Source organism: Hemibagrus wyckioides, linkage group LG15 (genome assembly GCF_019097595.1).
Source record: "Hemibagrus wyckioides isolate EC202008001 linkage group LG15, SWU_Hwy_1.0, whole genome shotgun sequence".
Lineage (NCBI taxonomy): Eukaryota > Metazoa > Chordata > Actinopteri > Siluriformes > Bagridae > Hemibagrus > Hemibagrus wyckioides.
The window spans coordinates 6,366,518-6,390,205 of NC_080724.1; the positions used below are offsets into that span (position 1 = coordinate 6,366,518).

Genomic DNA, 23,688 nt, shown 5'->3' on the forward strand with positions numbered 1-23,688 from the left:
AAAACCTTGTCCTTGGATATAGACCCTTTTAACTCCATGCTGAAAATGCTAAAAGATAGGTCAGTCAAGCAATTATTATTATTATTATTATTATTATTATTATTATTATTATTATTATTATTATTATTATTATTATTATTATTATTATTATTATTATTATTGTTATTGTTGTTGTTATTATTATTATTATTATTATTATTATTATTATTATTATTATTATTATTATTATTATTATTATCATAATACTATGCATCTTTACTCAGGAATCCAGCTCTAAAGACCCTGCTTGGTGTTGGGGTGAATCAGTCAAGGTATTCAGAGTAGTGTGGTTAACAAAACATTTTTCTTGTTATTTTCTGAACAATTATTTGCATTATTTATTATTATTTATTTAATTGCTTGTGTGTAGGTTGGAGCTGTTGTCCCAGCAGCAGATAACTCTTGATAATTTTATTAACTCAACACTGGAATATCTCAAGAAGAACAATTATGATGGAGTGGATTTGACATGGTTGGAAAACGACACTAATGCAACTCTCATGAACACAAAAACCCTCACAAGTTTCAGCAAGGTAATAAAGGTAATCATTTGATGTGTAAAGCTTGTAACGTTCTCAAACCATATATTCATGGACCTAGTTCTGCACTGTCATTATCATGCTAGAACGTTTGTTATGCTAGAAGGTTTGTGCTAGCCCTCTTAGTTCCACTGAAGGAAAATTGTAATGGTACAATGGCTTCATATACAACTGGTTGCTTCCAACAGTTTAGAGAAGGCCCATATATGAGTGTGAAGGTCAGGTATCCACAACCTTTTGGCCTTTTATATATAGTGTATTTAACTGTTTCATGCAGGAGTTAAGAGGATGGATTGACCAAACTGCTGACAAGACATTACTTGTTTCTGTGTCTCTTCTGGAACACAATGACCACATCAGTAGTCACATTGACAAGACTTGGTCACAGTAAGTGCAATTCTTCTAAAAAGATGCCACAGTACATCCTTTATTTATACATCCTCATACAACTGTGCAGATGGTGGTTTCTGAAAGAAGTTACAATTGCTCAACTGAGGTCTTTAATTACTGTTACATGTTTATTGACCTTACTTTATATGCATAATACATATTGCATCTTTCTTTCTTTCTTTCTTTCTTTCTTTCTTTCTTTCTTTCTTTCTTTCTTTCTTTCTTTCTTTCTTTCTTTCTTTCTTTCTTTCTTTCTAATACAAATGTTTTATTGTAAAGGTATATTGACTTCATCTGCCTACTGCTGTTGAGTCCTAATAATGAAGGGACACAAACTGTAAGTTCTTTTGGTGATCTTATTTGCTATTTCCTTCAATAAAAATATAATTTAAATTATTAAATAAATGATTAATTTAACATTTATTTATAACATAATATATTTGATATTTAATTTAATTTGTTATTTATTCCCGACTCCCTTTCCTCATAGGATAGCACAGTGAGTTACTGGCTGGACAAAGTTGACCCTAAGAAGCTTATCCTGGCCTTGCCTGCAATTGTACAACAACCGCGAAAAGGACAGAACAGTAGCCAGTCCAGGATTATGGGCATGAATCCAGAGGGGACAGTGGAGCAAATGAATGGCCCTGTGTTGATTATAGCAAAACAGGTAGATTGATTGTTTTCTTATGGATGATTTAGGCTACATGATTAAAAACTTTTAATTTTGGTCTAATTAATAATTGAGAATTTTTAATACTTCCTATTAGGTGTGCCAGGCCATTAAGAGTGGACAAAAGGAATTAAAGACTTTAACAAAACTCGATAGTGTTCGAAGCCACGGACTAGATGTGAGGACACCTTGAATTTTTAATATGAATAATTCTGGTTTTATTAACAATAGCTATGAATGAAGCATCAGCAATGTTCAGAGAACAAAGATTTGTTTCAGATGTAGCTGTAGAGGAAAGAGAATTTCATTGCATTCAGACAGTAAAATTCTGCATAGACAACCAAACAGAATAAAAACCATGAGTACAAACATTTTGTAATACGTAAAAAGTGATCTTTGTATGATTTTTTTTTTTTTTTTTTTAGAAGTTACTGCAATAAATGTTAAGCTGACTAATACCATATCTACACATTCACAGGTGTCTTGGCTACAGAAAGGGCTTGGTGGTGTTGGGGTTGTCATGTTAGACATTGACATCTTTCTCAACTTAATTTGTCTCAACTGTACCCAAAGTGAAAAAGCAATTCTTGAACTAAATGTGATTACTGGGCATCATCACTGGCATGGTCATCACAGGCATAGTCATCATGGGTGTTGGCACCATGTGCATCATCATCATGGGCATGGTCACCATGGGCATCTTCATCGTGGGCATGGTCACCATGGGCATCTTCATCGTGGGCATGGTCACCATGGGCATCTTCATCATGGGCATGGTCACCATGGGCATCATCATCATCATCATCATCATCATCATCACCATGAGCATGGTCACCATGAGCATGATCATCATAGACATGGTCATCATGGGTATTATCACCATGGGAATCACCATCACGGGCACCATCATTGCAAACACAGACACCATGGGCATGGTCACCATAGTAACAGGCATGTTAGCAGTCTTCATGTTTAGAAACGGTGTTTGCATCAGGGTCATTATTAATCATTCAGATTGGAGTTTAAAGGCAAGAGAGCTTGATAATCACCTCTGTTCAAATAATGTTGAATAATATGGCGCCACTTATTTTAGCAAATTTCACGAGTGTAGAATATTGCTTAAAATAGTATTAAGGCATTGAGTCAGTGATACATAGTTTGCTTAACCATTTAGTTCTGATATCTATTCCTGCTTTTAAATAATAAAATCATTGACAATAAATTCAGTTTGCTCATACTATATTTGTTCTTTTTTAAATAGTTATAGTAGTAATTAGTGTTAAACAATGTCTCTGTGGATTGTGTTTGTTAGTGTCATGTCTAACTCTGACATTTCCCCACCAGACCACTGACGTGTGGTCAGAGTTTATCAGTTCATAACTGTCACACTTTTAAGATCCAGTTTTCTCACTGTTTTGCAGCTGTTGTTGTCTGTGTGTATATGTTTTGCCACCTCAGTTTTGTTTTGCCTCACAGATTATTTTATTTGTTTCTTTTGCACAATAAATATTTTTCTGTATTTGCATCTATGTTCTAATAATGTGTGTTTTTGTGTGTATGTCTGTGTGTGTGTGTGTGTGTGTGTGTGTGTGTGTGTAGACCAAGCATCTGAGCATATGATCCACTACAAGTCAAACATGAAACTAATTATGATAGTCCAATTACTATTGTTCATAACTCTATTTAAACAGCATTGGAAGGAGCACTTCATACACTTCTCCCTCAGAACAGGATGTGTGCAGAGGAGCAGTAGGTGCAATTTGGCTTTTACCTGTGATATTCCTAATGCATGAACAGATTTATTATGACTATTATGTAGTCATCCTGAGGTGTGCTTGAGATCACACATACATCCCTGATCTTATGGCTGCCTGTGGCTATTGGGGAAAAAAACCCCATAATAAGTGATTAGAGGAGGAGAGAGTAAAGAATTGTCTTTTGCTCTAATTGGGCACAGCAGGGAATGCAGTAAAATTACACTATTTTCCTCCTCTTTGTGACACAGGTCATCTGTCAACTCATGAGCTGTATCAGCTTCTTGAATCCTAATGTATTTGAAAAATGTTTGTGGCATTAAAACATGATATTAACATATAGCATTTTTTGTAAATTAGACACAGTTTCATAAACAGACAAAGTTGAATTGTCATCAATCAAGAGTTATTGTGCTTTAGGTGAGTTTTGGGGGATACCTTTTACATTTCAATTAAATTACATTTAAAGTACAAATTTTAGCAATTAATCCAAGCTCATACAGTAAAATGAATCTTTAAGATCTATTAACAAACAACCAGCCATAAATCTCTTGCCATAAGTCTTGCCATCTAAGCAGAATGTATTGCATTGTTCACAGACTGAGGGCACAGCAGGTCACTCCTGGCTAATATTAATTAATGTTGTCCATTTCCTTAGTCTGCTGGTCCAATGACATTTAAATGTTCTATGATAGCAATTAATTTAAGCATAAAATTGCAGATGAAGCTTTCTTGCGCAGATGATTAATTAAGTAAAGTATTGGGCCATGTTTCATGCAATGCACCATTGAAATTGATTTCTGTAAGTTGCATGACTGCATTATGGAGTAATCTGGATAAGTCTCCTTTTCATTGATATCAGTATTCCTGTTGTTATATTCACTTTATGCTGTTTAAATAGCATGTTGTAGTTTTGTAAGACCCATTGGGCATTCTGGGCAAAATGTCCTCCAGTCCTAGGATGGCTTCACTGATATAATATTGTTGCAATTCCTTGTTATAAAGATATCTACACTATTACAGCCAAGCAATAAAATTGATAAAATTATTTCTGAGCCAGAAATAATTAATAATTAATATTAAAGTCATACAGTCAAGTAATGGACCAGTTAAGCAATTACTGTTTCTTCTTTCTTCTTAATTTCTGTTACTTCAGAAATACATTTGGATGTGTTCAATAACAGACTGACTTAAACATGAGTTATCACCACGGTCCATGATAGTTCAAACTTTTAGCTGTACAGAACATAATCCACCTTAATTTTCATTTCTTTCTAAACATTCTGCTTCTGTGCTGAAATCATATCTTCCTGGCAGCATACATGTTCTTATCCTTTCAACATAAACACGGGTATGTTCACATAAAATTCTTTCTGTGTTGTGTCCTTTGGCTGCTCCCTGTTTGGGGTTGCCACAGCAGATTATCCCAACCGCATATTTTGATTTGGCACAGGTTTTCCATGCCCTTCCTGATGTAGCCCTCCCATTTTATCTGGGCTTGGGATCAGCACTGAAAGTTAACCCCTTAGTGGCTGGGTTGTTTCCCTGCTTGGGCATTTTAAAGGATAAATTACTTGTCTAATTTCAATTGTACAAATGTTAGTTTAATTAAATTGAGTAACAACTGCTCGTTTTAAAATAGTCATAGTGGAAAAATATCACATTTGGAGATTCCTATGTGTAGAACAGTTGGTCAGACCATGAGGCCTGGTCCAGGAAAGTGTCTGAGTATTTTCACAATTGTTCTAAGTGTTTTCACAAGACTTGAATGAGAACCTACAGTGCTAGTTCCATCACTGTTAACTAGTTAGCAAGCTTATCTTTTTTTCTGTATTTATTAATGTTAGGTATTTCAGTTTTGGCCAGATACAGAATTAGAAATGTGAATAAGCCTAACAAAAACCGGCTCACTGTTGTGGTGCTTCCACAATTCAAAGTGCAAGGCAGAATATCCTCTTTTATAAGTCATAAGAATAATTGTGATGGATGGAAGGATGATTGTGCACAATGTAGAACCTGCCAAACATCAGACCATGAACTCTGTGTTGTTTCTATCAACAGCTTTATATTTACTCCTTTATATTAAACTTTATATTAAACCACCAATTATTCCACACCAAAATGAATGCTACATTTTTTTAATTGAGAAATAAAATGCATATTCCAAGTTTTAAATGACATAAATGTACATGATTGTAATAGGATACTGGGAACAATAAGATAGACAAGTAAGAGAGAACTCTTTAACATTTTGCAGTAGGCCTGTTTGGCTTTTTATCTAATTAAAATAATTGACAGGGTTTATTCTAATGAGTCATGTCCATCTAATAACACTGTTACATGTAAGTAAAAATATTGTGTGAAAAAGAAAAAATGCACAATAGCTCCCTTGGGATCTCATTATAAACTATGTGAAGATGTCAGTGCTCGCTGTGCCATTTCAATACATTAGCAAAATAACACTCTTGTATACTGCAAGGCTGATTATGTAGCTGGGTGAGTTTCCTTATTGCATTGATGTGAAAAGCTAGGACATGATTGGTACATGTGGTAAGTGTATAGACATATCATATATAATTTGTCTCATTCAGACTCATTTCATCCACAAAGATCCATATGGTACTTGCCGTCTGGTTCGTTAAGCAGCACAGATTATTATACATGCATCAGAGCCTCTCTTATGCCTTATGTATTCAGCACAGTTTGAGAGTGTGAGTGTGTCAGGATATTTGCTTTTAGCATTTCACTCTTTTTTGGGCAGATTTAATTTCCACACTGTTATGAGGAGTCAATTTAGACTATGTAAGTGCTTTTTATGTTTCCTCTATATGGGTGCATTTTCTCCAGTGCTTACATGTCATGATAGATCTGGCCAACACCAACAAATACAATATCAGCTTCCTGCTTTATATTATCAGATTGTATATGATATTTATGTAAATGACAATTTTATGTCCATTATAGCAACTCATTACACGTTCTGTCAGAGCATTCGTTTGCCATCATATGCTCCACATCTATTTCTAGTATTCAACTATTCAACCACAGGATGGCACTGTGGCTTTAAAAAAAAAAACAAAAAAAAAAACCCTCAGATGTAGTTCATCAGATGAGGCGCTGCTTCACCATTTAGCATCACTAAATGAAAATCAGACGTAAATGTTCTTTATTACAAATATGCAGAATTATTTTTCAACTTCACGACACATGGCTCATATACTGTACAGTATAATAACGTGAGCAGAATTGACATTCTTCGTGATCATACTGTATAGACATCCCTGGATTGAATCCTGGATTAAATCTACTAACCTTGTAAACAAACTGTGAATCAGTAGTGTGTATTCTCTACATGTGGTGATAAGACAAAAGTCCAAGCAGCAGTTGTCACAGGTAAAGTTTTCCATATGACAGGCCCTCTTGACCTATCAGTCTTGACTATGTCCAGTTCTATGCTCCACCACACTGAAATTTGTTTAGATGTAGATCTATGAACTAATTGCCTCCAATTGCTGCTTAGCACCATTAATCTTTAGCACATTAGGCTAGATTTGTGTAATGAAATAATTAGTTCAGTTATAGAATAAATAGAAATCATAGAGAGACAAGAATATTTACATTAATTCTGGAAGTTGGGACTATTTAAAAAATGTAACACATTTAGATTGTTGATCCCACACATTATTACATGTTGATAATAAAGAGCTGTCCTCTGCATATTATTTCCTCAGTATGCTCTTCTCTACCTGACCAGTGTTTTGTGTCACTTTCTGAGTGCTATTGTGCAGGTTGCATTGTCTGTTGTCATTGTTATTAAACCAGTGGATTGCTTCAGGGGTTATGGGCACACTCAAGGGACAACAAGCTAGGCTGGATAATTAGTTTTTCCTCCACACCAGAGAGGCAAAAATGGTTAGTGCCAGCATGCAGCCTGTCTCCTACCAGAGATGCAGAAGTCTTACACTGTCCTGCAGATTGGCAAAAAATCCCCTGCAATGATTATTTCCTGTGTATAATACTGATGAAGAGTATTAGCCAGGATTGTAGTGGAAGACTCCATTATAAATAACTTTAGCTGTATAAAAACAGAAAGTTTTTTGTTTATGATGACTATTTTGAACGTATTTAAGATATTTTATGTGCACCTCTGGCTCAATATAAAAACAAAGATTCAATAGAATTTTTACAGAATTACATTCAGAATAGTGGTAGGTACAGAACAGGTAAAATGGATAGATAAATTCTAGGCACCCCAGTTAAAATGATAAAATCCTGTTGAAATTACAATGTGTTAAAATAAGTTAAAAATATATTAGGAACAAATAGAAAAAATGAAAAAGTTTCAATAACAGGGTTGCATAAGTGTATAGACTCTTTTATAATTGGGGATGTGGCTGTGTTCAGAATGATGTTTAATCTCATGCTCAAAAGTAATTACTATACAGCTATCATCAAATAATGATAAGGTGTTTCTATAGGATCTTCACTTCTTTTTGCTTTTATCTGACTGATGAAACCATGGTCTGAAAAAAGTATATCTCTCATACGTATGTATATATCTCTCTTCATCTCTCATTTCTTCATCTGGCCTGTGGGGTAGGGTGGCCTGACAAAAACCCTTTCTTTCGAAATACAACTATGTCAGACTAAATCACCCTGAACCATGTGGCAAAATGTGTTATGGACCGATGAGACCAATTCCAAAAGGTATAATAATTCCATAAATCCAAAATGCATGCAAAAAAACAAAAGAAGACCATACCTATAGTGCAGCATGGTGGAAGTAGCATCGTACCTTTGGGCAAGAAAAGCTTCTTGAGCCAGAACTGTGGCTTTTATATAAATTGCAAAAAACAAAACAAAACAAAAAAACTTCAGGTGTCTGCTAGTAAGCTGAAGACCAGGTATAAGAGCTTATAACCTTTCAGAATGGCAAAGACCCAAAAAGCATACATCCAAATCAACTAATGAATGGCTTAAGGTGACCTGAAGTGGGTTGTACACAAAAGATGGCCTTACAATTTGATAGATCTTGTTTTTGCAAGAGTGAGGAAATATTGGCAAGTCATACTGTATAAGTTATAGTGCAATATACCGTGCTGTTTCTTGTCCCAAAATGTATAATAAACTCAAAAGTTTTTACCCCTAACTAACCTGTTATGCAAGAATGTGCCATTCAAGTAGACACCAGAATGTCAGTCTACCCTTGAATCACTTAAACCTCTCCTGACTAGCTCTCCAGTTCTGTCTGCTCCAGACTTGAGCAGACCCTTTAAGTTGGAAGCTGATGCTAGTGGCACAGGGGCAGCAGTGCTATTTCTGCAAGACGACGACCTTGGAATAGAACACACAGTTTGTTATTTTTCCAAGAAGTTTTTAAAACACCAGCTTAACTACAGCACAACTGAAAAAGAAGCACTTGCCTTCAACATTTTGACATTTACCTTGTGATAGTCCCACTCTGATACAAGTCTTTGCTGACCACAACCCACTAGTGTTCTTAAATTGGGTGTGTAATACAAACCAGAGGCTAATATGCTGATCCTTAATTATGCAATGGTTTAATTTAGTGATCACCCATAAAAAGGGCAACCAGATACCCTGGTGGCAGACCAATGCTTTGGCGGATACCCTATCACAAGCCTGATGTGCTGAGGGTTGTTTGATATTTTTCTTCTGTTGATTGTGAACCCTAGTGAGGTTCACTCTTGGGGAGGTGGGGGGTGTTACAACCCATGATTCTTTTGTGTGTCTGTTTTTTATGTGTTCTTTGTGCAATCTGTGTGTGCAGGTCCGATTCCTAGCCAGAGTTTCTGGGCTGCCCTTCCTTACCCTGATTCCACTTCCACCTCGATGACATCACCACTGTTGCTCATATTTAAGGAAGAAGAAGGGAAGAAAGGTGAAGGATGTTTGAAATGGTGTGTTTGCAGTTCTAGTAGATTAGTTGTATTAATGATTCTTGTGTTGAGTTTCTGATTTTGACTTGTGCCTGTTTTCCCTGACTCTGAGCTTGGCTTTCCCATTTGGACTTGTTGGCTGTGTGTGTTCACTCTCTGTATATATTGTTCACTGTACATTCTGTTCACTTGTTTACTGGCTATAGGGTAGGGAGTGGGTTACTTACCTCTGTTTATGTGTAGGGAGTTAGGTAAGCCACTGTATTTTTCCAGTTGTAAAACTATCAGACTCTTTTGTTTATAATTTTGGCCTTGGCCCACCCTGATGAAGAAGCCATTGTACAGCTGTGTATATATGTATATATAGTCTTGTTCACAATATACCAGCACTTCTTGTGGCAATCCTCTTGTGTCCGTCTTCCCTACCCCCCCAGTAAAGGTATCATCACTGAATCCAGAGCTAATCACTCTGTGCGGCTCTGGGTCATACCAGGTCTTTAACAAAGTATTAGTATAGGGGTGGGAACTTTTATGCAACTTGGTTACTGTATGTTTACACAGAGGGTGGTAAAACTTCTATGATTTATCATGATTTTTCTACATCATAAATCCTGCCATTTTGGCATGTGTAGACTTTTTATATTAATTGCATGTTATGAACATTGTAACCTTTTATTTCTTTTCACTTGCCATTCCTTGTTTTATTAGAATCTTTAGTAAGTCTAGCACAACATCAAGGTGAAAGGAATGATGGTGTATTTAGTGCTGAGATTATAGATTAGATTAGGATTGACCAAAATGATCACATAGTGATAGACCCAAGATAAAGAGCAATAATGGTATGCCTAAGAGCAGTGCACCACCAACTCCAAAGATGAGGCCAATTAACAGAGGCCAGGCACCATCCAGCATGTGGTGCGGATATGGTGGTGTTGATTGCCACTCCACCACCAGGTCCAAATCCTTCCAGGACAAGCTCCTCTCTGTAACAGCAATAACAACAAAAACAAAAATGAACACAAAGACATGTTTACAACTGCTATTAGTGGACTTCACAGATGATCCATATGTCAGGTGTCAGTGCCTCCACTGGTGCAGAATCCAGAGCCAAATGCAGGGATAAGATGAGAAATGGGGAATTTATTACTAAAATAACAAAGCTACAAACACAAGGAAAAGCTGGGGAAAACGAAGCAAATAAGAACAAAACAACAAACACAAAACAAACATCAGAATCCAGGAAGCAAAACCAGGTAACAAAACACAAGGACTAGACAGCAGGTAAAAAATAGGGAAGGTAATCATTGAAATATAAGGAATAGGTGTGCAGAAGCGCAGAAAGGGAGGAAGAATTGGTTGGGGCAAGCACATGTGCAAACACAAAATGAACAGAAGCACATGGGAAAATAAAAAAAGCCCTGCCAGACCACCCTCTGGTGTTCCGGCAGGGAACTGGCCAGCAGTCCATGACACCATAACATTAAATGCAACTATAGGCTTAATTAAAAAGTATGAAATATGGTCCTCTAAATAATACAATTGTAATCATTAAGAAATTGCTGTGTATAAGTGGAATAAAACACATTGAGACATGTTTTGTAGAATTTTACAATGGCATGTTATGTCTGGCACCCCCATTATACACCTAACCAGTGTTGATTGCGCCCCTAAAGGCTTAACTAATTTCACAAGCCTTTTCTTAGGTTTCTCAGCCGATGCCAGAGCTGGGGATAGCTAACTCCTAATTGTGGCAACAGCTAACTATGGCATCCTGACATTCACCTACAGAAACATCATTCTTCTTGTTCTTGCAACTGTTGTCATCCCTGTGTGTGTGTGTCTTTCCAACCATAATATTGAGAATTCGATCTGCCACAGATTACAAGACTGCTCCCCAGTCCCTCTGTGACAGCACCGATTTCCTAAATAACCTTAACAATTACTTTAGTTGGCTTTGGACACTTAACAGTACACCACTAATGAAAGCCACTCCACAACACTCTGGCCAGGTGCTAAGTCTTGACCCAGCTGATGTCTGCCAGAATGCTAAGGAAAATGACAAGACAAGACAGGTCCTGACAAGATACCAGGCTGCATGTTCAAGGATCACATCACATTTGTCCTACCCCCTTCACTTGACCCACTTCAATTTGCCTACCACCCAAACCAAATGTGCTGCAGGGATGTGATCTAAGTCCTTCATTATTCACTTTGATGACATGTGACTGTTGTGCAAGGTTTAGTACAAACCACATCATAAAGTAGGCAGACACATCATTGTTGGCTCTCATCCGGGACTGTGGGGAGAAGGCACAGAGGGAGGATTGTTCTAACAAGTGGCATTATTCTTTGGCATGAGTACTGTAATTCCTCAGACAAAATGGCTCTGAAGAGAGATGTAAGGGCGTCTGAAAGAATTATTGGGTCCACACTGCCACCTACTGAACACCTGGCCCAGAAATACTGCCTGTCAAAAGCCACCAGCATCATCAGTGACTCCTCTCACCCCTGTCACTACCTGTTATCCCTCCGGCTCTCTGACAGGAGATACTGCAGCCAAAGGAGCTGTGCTGTCAAGTCAAGAAAGTGTTTTTACCTGAATACCATCAGACTGCTAAATGGAATAATCCACTTCTGATTAAGGGTTCAGCCATAGACTTAATGTGCAATACTATATACTCAAAGACTCCTTATCCATGTAAATCTGCCTTGGGCTTTCTTGGTCAGAGTGCATGGCCTACTGAAATACTGAAATTCTTAATGAAGTGTCGGTTGAAATTTGCAAAGCTCAAAAACTGGTAAAAATGTGTAAAGCTCAACAGCCTGTACCAAGGTGGTCTGGGGCCACTCTCTGGCAGCTCTAGCCTTAACTAGGTCCATACTCTACCCCTTACTAGATATGACTGTGGTGGCAGGGGCATGGGCAAGTGCTGGTTTGTAAATGGAGGGCAGAGTCCAGGTGAACAAGCAGTAAGCTTCACACACCTGTGAAGGCACCTGAGAGACAGACAGACAGACAGGCAGACAGACAGACAGACAGACGGACAGATGCTGAGCTAAGCTGAGCTGAGCACAGCACAGCATACAGAGCCCTGTGTATGAGTGTGTGTGCATTCTGTGCTAAAAACCAAGTCATAAATAAAGCAGTGTGTGAAACGGTCTTGAAAAGGTGTGAAAAGGCCCAAGAAGGAGAAACTGTGACTTCTTGAGCTTGACATATCGTTGTTTCTGAAGACAGAGCTGGTAAACATGTACTGCATGCTTCTTTGGTGAGTTGCTTAAGATTGAGATGTCATTAAAACTAATGAATGAGTGGTTCAGCATCTCCTAGATGGCCTCATTTATGAAGTACAGAAAACCTTTGGGTATTGATTAGGCCAAAGAACATTATAATGTACTTATTAGGCCCCAAAGGCGTGATAAACATGGCCATCCAAGGGAAGTGATGAGCTGCAAGGAAGTCCTATCCCATACTCTAAGCAGCAGGACAAAGAATAACCTCTATGTTGGCCAAAAAATAATAAAAAAATTTTTTTAACCACACGGTGGTGCTGCCCACATACTTTAAGTGCATAACACTTCCAGAGTTTTCCCTTAAAATACAGCATCTTAACACACATCTTTCAAAATGGCTGATGCCCAAAATGGCCGGAATAGTAAAATTCACTTAAGCATACCAAGTTGATTAACCAGTTTTACTATTCCGGCCATTTTGGGTATCAGCCCAAAATATATAATTTCCATGATTTTTAGACCAAAAAAGGAGGAAGGCTGTTTTTGAATGTAAACAACAGAAGCAAGTTTTTGACAGTCAAAAACTCCAGAAGAACTGTGGCAGATTCTCCCAGATGCTGAGTAAAATGTAGCAGCCAATAAAACAGCACTAATTGTACCATAGACTACAGATGTTTAGAATACTTATAAAATAGCATTCATTCTTGTCTCAGTGACTGCAAATTTCCCAGGTCCTGTGGCTGAAAAACAGGTGCAAATCATCATCCCTCCACCACCATGCTTGGCACTATTGTACCACTTGTATTGTATTTGTTGTGATGCACTGTGTTTAGTTTTTGACTAATGCCTGTGATGGTGCTGATGATGAGTGGACTTATTGTGTACTTTTTTTCTGGTTTCTGAAAGTAGGTTTACTTTTTGTGAACCCCCCACCCCCACCCCCCAAAAACAGAAAAGCCCATGTACATGAAAAAGAAAAGCCCATCTGTTGTGTATTTTTGTTGTCACATACAAAAAATGGTGATGACCACACAGTTGTTATTTAGGCACTGATAAATAGAATCGAACAAGGAGAACTTTTTCCCATGACTGCATACAGTGGAAATTATGATCTGATTTACTGTAGATTCCATGTGACGGTTGGGGTTATTGCCTTTCGCTTGCAAAAGTTCTCAGAAAAAAGAATTCTCTTTTTGTATGCCAGATTCTGTATGTTGAGATTCTATGTAAATTTTCAAAACTTGTTTTAAAGCAGTATTTAAAAACATTACTGATGCAATGTACTGCATAATTCCTTACCTTGTTTTGCAGAATGACGTGTTTCTTTGTAAGTTGTTTCCTCAGCTTGGGAGTGGATTAAATGGGAGGCCATTTGGTTGACCTGCTCATGATATTCCTCAACATAGTGCTGCATAGCCAGATTCTTGTCCTGATTGATGTTCTTACCCAACTCTACAAGATAAACAACATACAGGCACAACAAGCTTAATTTGTCTTAATTTGTTTACAAACAGATTATATAATTCTCATAGCCAAGGAATGCTTTCAGCCTTAACAGTTGTTTTGCCATTCATTTTATGATCATACATTGGCTTGTGCAGTTCTTGCAGCACACTGAATAGTTTCAAATGAGATTAACAATCTGCACCAGGCTTATAAATCTTGCAAGTATAATGAAGCACATGCAGATTCAAACTCTACAGTATGTATGTAAGGAGGTAATTAGCCTCTGCAGTATACTTTCATTGTGGCACACTATTTACAATCTGACAATTAAGGCTATGTAATTTCAGCATGGTACACTGAACAAAAATGAAAATTTCAATTTTTATACAGGAAAATCACTTTCCCTCCCAGTCATGCATAACGTTCACTAAAGTATTGTCATACTTGTCACTTCATCCTTCTCTCTCTGTCCATTTGAAGGGCTGATGAAAGGAACAGGTGGAAAGCGGTCAATTTAGTGAATTTTCTCAGATTCAACAAACCTTCTGTTAGATCATTTACACATTTCCATAGTCACTCAAATGAGTCTTGTGCATGTTGGTCTGCACCCACTGACAGAAAGTGACATACTGTAAAACACATTGAATTCAAACATTTCACAGTTTGGCACTATAAGCCAATAATTATTACAGATAATAATCAGAAATTTGGAGTCTTAGAACAGTGCCATAGCAACTATATTCAGTTTAAAATCTATAATGCACTTGCAAATGTTTATGTGCATTTTTAATGATATTTTGGCCCATACAAAAATGTATTTGAATTATCATTACACCACATTGTGAGTTATGTGTTGTAGATTGTGCCAATGTTACAGTACATTAAATTGTCATGTAGATGTACTGTATTTGTATAACTAGGCAAGTCAGGCATTTTGAAAAAAAAAGAAGTAATGCAGTGTTCAATTTGCTGAGCATATCAAAGTATTTCTTCACATTAAACTTTTTCTCATTAAACTGTAAACAAACAGTTCAGAGACTGCTGCCTTTTCACAGAGACGTGGCTCAGCGACAGAGTTCCAGACGCCGCCATTCAGCTAGCCGGGCTCAGCTCATTTCGTGCCAACAGAAATGCAGCTCTGCGGTGGATGTGTTTACATTAACACGGAATAGTGTAAGAAGTCTGTGCTTGTTTCTATCTACTGTTCATCGCTAGCCCTAGACCATTTTTTTACCTTGTGAATTCACCACTGCTTTCATTTTCGGAGTGTATATTCTCCCCAGCACTAATGCTAAGAAGGCACTATGTGAACTCTAAGGGCCCATGGATGAATGCAAAAGTGTGTGCACTTCTGAAGTCTACAGACTCAGAGCACAGGACAAGGCGGTCTTAAAAACAACAAGGATCAAACTGTCCCGAGCCATCAGAGAGGCGAAGCACGCACACGCCCAGAGAATCCACGACCAATTTCAGGACAGCGGAGTTTGCATATCGTACTAACCGCTCCACGGACGAGGCCATCACCAAAACCCTCCATCTGGCCCTCAACCACCTGGACAATACGTACCAGGACTCATACGTACAAATGCTGTAAAGCATTCAATACAGTCATCCCTCAGCACCTGATTGAGAAGTTGGGCCTGCTGGGCCTGAACACCTCATTCTGTAACTGGGTCCTGGACTGCCTGACTGGGAGACCTCAGTCAGTCCGGATTGGGAACAGCATCTCCAACACCAGCAAACTGAACATTGCGGCCCCTCAGGGCTTTGTGCTCAGCCCACTGCTGTTTACTCTGCTAACTCACGACTGTGCAGCAATGCACAGCTTGAACCAGGAAGATCGGGGTTCAACCCCCAGCTCATCAAGAGCACCAATTCCTTGGTGTTCATCTGGTGGAGAACTTCACCTAGTCACTCACCTCCAGCTCCATCACCAAATCAAAACTCAGTTTACCAATACCTGTTTGAAAGTGAGCATGTGTGCATGAAATTCCCTAGTGGCCATTCCAATTCAATTAATAAAAAAGCATAAAATATAGGGAGCCACACCACCCATCCACTGACAACTTGCAAACAAATTGGTCACCATTTCAGTTGCTGGGGTATGTGTGTGGATGACTCCTGAAAGTGAAAGTAATTGATGATCAGTGGGTTAAGCCCAACATTGCACTCTCCTTCCATTATTTTTTGATTATTAAAGATTATATTGAGTGGTGTGGGACAACCAATCAACCAACCAAACAAACAAACAAAAGGAACGGCACAGTTATTAATTCCAAAGAACCTGTAATAAGTGTTATTCCAGGCAGCTCATCATAATCTGATGGCAGGGCATGTAGGTCAGGACAAAACACTAAACCATCTCTTGACCTATTTCTATAGGTTTGGCATTCATGACAATGTTCACAGGCGGCATGCAGCATATTACAAATGTCAGGTGGTGAATATGCCATCAACCCTGAAAGTGCCATGGCAACCTCTTCCATCAGTTGAGGTCACCTTTTAAAGAATTATTATTGACCTCATCAAGCCATTAGATTGGACTGCACAAGGACATTGCTCTTGGTGGACTACACAGTGTGATACCCGAGTACTGTGCATTGTCACAGCATCTCAGCATACAGAGTTGCAGAGGCATTTTTCATAGCAGCATATTGCCTGGTTGAGCAGTTTTATCAAACCCTTATAATGGGGCACTCACCTACATGAGTTTTCACAGGGAGATAAAGTGCTCAAATTATTACCTACATCAAGCTCTAAATTACTCGCCAAGTGGCAAGGGCCCTTCAAGGTCAAACAGCAACTGGGGACATTGACCATAAGGTGAAATTGAGAGATAGAGATGAGGAGCAGCAGATATGCCACCTCAGTTGCCTTAAACCATGGAGAGAGGTGGTCTCTGTGACTTTGGCAACTGTCATTCCCATGTGTCATTCCCAAGCCAACCTTCTATGTACTTGTTTCTAAGGCAGCCTGTGAGAGTGACACAGTCTTACATACATATCAGAAACTTGCATCTTGTCTTCGCGTCTGTCTAATTTTTGACAGTTTCATGGATACATAATTTTATGACTGGTTCAAGTGGTTCAAATGCACACAAATGTACCAAGTGTGTCAGGAACTACTGGGACAATTCCCTGCCAGACCACCAGAGGGAGTGCTGGCAGGTATATTGCTATAGCTTGTGGAATGTCATGTAGTTATGTCACGTGTCCTGTCACCAATGGTGGGCAGTAACGAAGCAAATGTAATTCATTACTGTACTTAAGTATCTTTTTTCCCCAGTATCTGTACTTTACTAAAGTTAAGTAACTTTAAACATTTTTTTTTAAACACTTTAAAACATTTTTTGAGACTTTTCACTCCACTACATTATCGTACATCTCTCATTACTTGTAGTAAAAAAAGAAGAAGCTGTTGTCCAATTTCAGCACAGGAGGCAAACCAAGCTACAGCATGTGCATTATTTTTGAACCAACGTATCTTTTCAGTTTCATTAAATCCAGCGAGGTCAAACGGTTCGGTAGAGCATTAAAACTGCAGTGCCACAGCCTGAAATACTGTAGCCTATGATGGACCCTATCCCGTCACCTGCACACCCATGACCCGTGGCCTTACCTGCGGGATTTTTTTTACATTATAGAACAGAAACTTTTTCATATATTCACATATCTGCTCTGCCTCACTAACATATGATTTCATCTTGCAAGAATTCTACATCATGTTTGCATAAACACAGAAGTGAGCACGTCCTGTTATAATAATAATGGCGATATTCGCTCGCAGCAATGACAGATTTTATTGTGTATGTGAATAAATCTAAAACAGAATAAGATTAATGCACAAATACTGTAATTGCCCATCACACACCAAATCATTAGTTACTAAATATTAAAATGTGCTGTGCTGACTGAGTTGAATTTCAACTTTTTTCCTCTGAATCTGTAGAGCAGCAAGTTTCTGTTAAAGTGAATCTGCTAAGATCTTGTCGTCTGTTTAAAACTGATTCCTAGGACAAAGGCATTAGCGTCCATTTTCATGTATAGTGTCCATGCACAAACACCTGTACCCTATAAACACTGGGACACACGCACAAACAAATGTGTCATTTCAACATCTACATGGTAAAGTGTTTTCATTTTTATAAAATGACCATTTCTGAGAATTTTTTTCTCTACATAAATGCCTTTGCGTAACGCAGAGTTCACGGATCCGAGTCAAAGAAAGGTCATAATCTCTACTTTTAGAAACGGTTTTGGCTGTAGCTCGTCAGGAAGCGCAAATATTCTGGGCTGAATTTGGGAATTAATTTCTCAGGGAATTAATTTCTCATTAATTTCATATGAAAATATAGTTTGCAACTATAGAAGCTTGAGCATTTAGTGAATGTCAACGCATTGGTATTAATGAACCCAAAATAGTTCGCATTTGACCTCAATCCTCATGCGTGTCAGGCGTGACATTCGGGAAAACACAATGCACAGGATGTTGCAAAATAAACACATGGCACTGGTAATTACATGGGCAGATGGTCAATTTAACAAAGAGCAATTTTTTTTTTAGATTTATATCAGATTAAAGGGAATTTTATTAGCTTTCTAACCAATGTATTTGCATTCAATTAGAACCATAAAAAATAATTCGATAGCAGTTTTGGGATAGTTGGTATATGAAATTATAGATTTTCACCCTGATTACTGATAAGCAGTAAGCACTGATGGTTGTTGCTAATAATATAAATCTTAACAGGAAAACCTAATTGATCTGAAGTCCTGTTGTTTTACAGCCCTATGTTCCCATTGTGCTCCTTGATTTAGAATAATATTAACTGACACCTGTATCATGATCATTTGTCAGACCTTGTATTAACAGGCATGTGTGAGTAGATTCTTCTCACAAAAAGTGTACTTTGCCCACCACTGCCAGTCACCTGTTTCCAATTTGCTCCTAATGTGTTGTCTTATTTATACCTGCCCTCTCGTGTCTGTCTTTGTCAAGTCATTGTTTGTTGTAGTGTTCGGTTCCTTGAGTTTCTATTAGGTTTTTCTAGGTCTAGAGTCTTTGTTTTCAGTGATGCCTTCAAGTATGTGAGTTTTGTTTATTTCATGTTATGTTTGTTTAGTTGTGTGGTTTGTGTTATTTTTAGTTAATAAACACAAGGCCTGTTTTTATCCTGCACTTGGCTCTGCCTGGCTGCATCCCTTCAAAACGTGACAAACTGAAACTAACTTAATATTTTTTCATTGTACCATTATTTATTTATTTATTTATTTACAGTACAACATTTACTGAAATCTGAAACTGAAGAGGTTTGGTAGAAGGAGAAGGAGTGTGTGTGTGTGTGTGTGTGTGAGAAACTAACCTATTGCAATGTCAGTCCTTCCAATCTGTTGAAGAGTGCGAGACAGTCTGTTGTAGTACATCTGTTCACTATGAGTCTGGAGCCAGCCTATCAAAACTGGATGACAGTGGGACTCTTTGTCTGACAAATACACACACACACACACACACACACACTTAGATAGCTGCAGTCCATCCTGCACATTAAGAGCAGTGAATTCTTCATATGATTCCCTTTCACACAATCAAATGATTTATTTCTTGTCTGTTGTCTTAATAAATGCTGTGTGGGTTCATCAAGAGAATCACCCTTCTGGAGGATTTTATGGAACATTTTATTGGTGGAAACCTAACGTACTGCACTCTGGTGTATTTCAAGTGTTGAGCACACAAATTACATGAAGCCTTTTTTAATAAAATAATATGAGCAACATTTCATCTTGTATGCAAGCTGTATCCAACCACTGGTTTAAGGATTCTGTGTTTGTTAAAAATTAGTAACAGAATCTCTATACCTGTATCTCTGGGTGTACGGGGCATCTGTCTGAATTGGTTTGTCTCTTCAGAGAGGCAACTGAGCTGACTGAAGGTGTTTTCCACTGGGTTGGAGAGGGTCATCAGAAGCTCTTCACACTCATGAACTGTCAGCAGATCCACTAGTCGCTGCAGCTGATGTGATCCTAAGTCCACCATCCCTGAGACCATTGAAGAGTCATTTTAATTGCCACAGTAACTTCCTTACTTCATTTGTAGTTGTTGATTATAGCAAGAACCATAGTATAGTTTAGTGTTATGCTCATTGAACTTGAACTGGAACCTCAGAGTTACTGATTAGATTAAAAATTCTGTAGCAGAAAAAAAGAGTAAAAAGTAAAAAATTCAAATGACTTATGCAATGTTAGCAAACAGAAAGAGACATAAGAGAAAATGTCTGAAAATTTTAGTTGGTGCGAAAATACAACAGATCAAACCATTATAAAAAATAAGGAAATATTACTTTATCTCATGGGTTGAATGATACATACTCCTAGATCATTATATTTTTATCAGTTAGACATATTTCAGACAAACATACTTTGCATAAGAATGGACTATAAAACCACCCTGGGCCCAACCTCTGGCTCCCAAGTTGCAGCTATGAGAAGAGTGTACTGTTTTCTCCTAATTAGTTAATCTTCCTGTTTCAGTATATTAGTAATTATTTAGTACCAATCATACTATAGTGCACTGCTGAATTATTGAACCTAATAATTGTAAGTATCTCAAGGAATTGGTTAATTTTCTACAGCAGGTCTGACAGTAATGCCAGCTGCACCCAGCTTTAATGCACCCAGTCTAATGTTATTGTTTCTATGGTAACAACACTAACAATGAGACTAGTGTGCAGGACGTGCCACATAAACAGACTAAAAACTTATAATATATTATATTATAATAATATAAAAAAAAATTAATTAACATTTTTGATATGGTGAAAGAGAGATTTTTTTCAAAGAGAGGGAAAAAAGGTGAAGAACTGACTGTTTATATCTGTTTTATATGTGATAAATGATAACTAGAATGTTATTTCACATTCAAATGCTTAAACATTTAAAATTGTCATGCATGAAAATTAACTGTAAAATAACATTATACACAAAAAATATTTTTGGCTTACTGCTTTGTGTAAGAGGCATAAAATACTTCAAGGTTGTTTTTGATTATTTTCCTATAAAAGATCTAATATGTATGACTCCTTACCCACAAAACACCTTCCTTTTGATAAATCAGGATTTATTAAAGGACTCTCCTGTTTAAAATTTGCATCAGGTTGAATTTCTTACCTGTGTCTTCATTTAGGCTTGGGCTTAGGAGGAGGAAAATGGAGAAAAGTGCAGTGGCTATCATCTGATCAAAAACTATTATTTTTTGATTTGACTTTATTTTTAAATAGTCATGATGCAAGACATTCTATTCATCTGGGGAGTTAGTTGGACCAGATTCTGTTGAAGAAAGAATCAGTGTCAAAGGCCTGAAAATAGTCAGGATTTCCAAGGACACGTTCCTATGCTCTTTTACTAAATGAATACTATAAGTAAATAAGATTTTTTTTTTTTTTTACTTTTCTTGTAATCCTTTAAGTGTATACAGTATAATAAAAAAAAATTATATGGAACATTTTCACTTATTATCAATACATAATACAGTATGTAATCATATATTTACATTTATATATAATTGAAAAAACGCCCAATATTATTTATTAGAAATATATAGCTAGGGAATTCTAAGAATGTATCATATATGATACGTATATATATATTTTTCAGGTTGAATCCAGCTATTTATTAGACATTTAAGGACAATAAGGATTATATGAAGCATTAGGCTGCAGTTGTTGTTTATAAAGAAAACACCACCAAAATCCAAGAGCAAAAAATATGTTCATTTGCATTTTATTCTGAAAATACATGGAGAACATTATTCACATGGAGAACTGTTTGAACTAAACACATAAAAATATTCAAAGTACATACACATTAAAGAGTATGAAAAAGAATCTGTACTGAGTTTATTTGCATGGGGGGGTTATTATCCAAAAAACAAGTGTGTGTGTGTTGTGTGTGTGTGTGTGTGTGTGTGAGAGAGAGAGAGAGAGAGAGACAGAGAGATTGTGTGTGTGAGTTTTTGTGTGCCACATGTCTCTTTTTGGCGCAGAAACAGAAGTATGCTGTGAGTTAAAGAACGCATGCATGATGGCAAATTGCTTTATAGGGAGTTTAAAATTAAGGAAGTTATAGACTTAAAACCTCTGCACAAAGATGGAGGGCACAAGGTCAGGGGAGGAATACATTTACACCATTTAGCATACTTCAAGTGCTCCAAGCACCAACTGACACTAAATATACACACCCACACACAAACACATACCACAGAGAAAAGGCTGTGAATACTGAGTTAAAAACAATAACTGACGGTAACATAAAGACAAGTGTCCTTGTTGATTCTCAACACCATCATTTTGCACGGTTTAGTCCAGTCTCTCCCGTGATTTTATTTTATTATTCAGGAAGGTTTGTGTAATGACTCTATGTCTTCTATGCTTCACACCACTGAAATCTGATTCCTTAGAGACACAGACTCCGGTGGAATGAAGGATAGAATCTATAGAAAACTGCGGAATCACAACATCAGTCCTTTTGTAAATGCAGTTTGTTACACTGCAACTCGTGGAGACCCTGTTAAAGAAAAAGGCACACTATGATTCAAATAAATAAAAAAAACAAAACAGATATAAAGAGCATTTAACATGACATAAACGTTTGTTCTGATCAAACTATTTAAGAGAAGAAGTCTTTTAAAAAAGCAGTCAAGCTGGTGACATGTATCATTTTTACAGGTGAATTTGTTCAGTATGTGGGTGAGAGTTTGGGTGTATATACACTCTGAAACCCGGCCTCTCCTTACAGCGAGCCCAGGCCTGTCTTTCTCTTTATGCCCCTGGGCCATGGAGGCACTACGCAGTCCTGTAAAGTGAAATCCAGCACTTAAATGTGCTTAAGACCACACACACACACACCTGCATAGGTTTTTTTTTTTTAAATGTGCATTTTACAGTGCTCTTGGAAGTAATAATCTAACTGCTCTCTCACAAACCTATGAAGTAATGTTGTGATACTTTAATGTTTTAAGTCCCAGTCCTCTCTGGTCATACCTCTGGCTACATTAGTTTCAGTGCTTAGTAGATAATATGCTTTGAAATGAACAATAGGTTCAGAGTTAAATTCATGCAGTTAATGCACATTAATTACCTGTGAATAGAAGTTGGTTAACTTTCTGCACTTAGCCATTAACATGTTGTTATAGAGTTTTAAAAACTATTGTAAAACAAAAACCAACTAAACAAACCAACAAAAAAGACCAATCAAACTACTATGATAGGTCATACACTTTGGCAAGTAATTTACACTCACCTCTTTTGTTTAGTTCCGGATCTACTCCCAAAGCCTCTTCCAAAAAAATCAGTGGACTCTCATGAATGTAAAGATTGTCCCTGTGCAGAAAATAAAGAAGGGTGGATGAGCAACAGTTTGGTCCACTCTCTTTATTTGCCTACCTGCCTCAGGTAATGCTGCTTTACTTCTTTGCTCAGACCAATAGGAACATGTGATTTTAGGAAACCCCTCCTCTCACCATAAAGTGCAAGCACACCTGGTGCTCTACAGTTGGATCCAACCTAAAGCCTTTTAAATGACTAAACACAAGAGAACACATTTTTAATATTTGTGAAAATTGTTCACCAGACATAATATAAAAACCAATGCATTTTTTCAGGTGTTTAGTTTATCCATGGTATCTAGTATTTTTATTATTTATTTATTTATTATTTATTA

The 23,688-nt window shown here is 37.3% G+C and overlaps 1 protein-coding gene across 1 annotated transcript; it reads right to left on the reverse strand.

The window, feature by feature from the left end:
* Positions 1-9,863: 9,863 nt before the first annotated feature.
* LOC131365478 (transmembrane and death domain protein 1-like) lies at positions 9,864-20,065 on the reverse strand. Its single transcript, XM_058409031.1, has 4 exons — positions 19,831-20,065; positions 19,338-19,457; positions 13,829-13,981; positions 9,864-10,278 (listed from the first exon to the last, which is right to left on the reverse strand). Exons 1-4 carry the CDS (start codon positions 20,018-20,020, stop codon positions 10,079-10,081), a joined length of 663 nt encoding a protein of 220 aa, XP_058265014.1. The 5' UTR covers positions 20,021-20,065; the 3' UTR covers positions 9,864-10,078.
* Between the last annotated feature and the right edge of the window lie 3,623 nt (positions 20,066-23,688).

Bases quoted from the DNA above. Each gene is read 5' to 3' on its own strand.
- LOC131365478 (XM_058409031.1), bottom strand. From the start codon at position 20,020: ATGGTCTCAGGGATGGTGGACTTAGGATCACATCAGCTGCAGCGACTA. The intron at 13,982-19,337 runs GTTAGTTTCTCA...TTTATCTTGTAG, and splicing joins AAGGACTGACATTGCAATAG to AGTTGGGTAAGAACATCAAT. The intron at 10,279-13,828 runs GTAAGGAATTAT...TTGCTGTTACAG, and splicing joins ACGTCATTCTGCAAAACAAG to AGAGGAGCTTGTCCTGGAAG.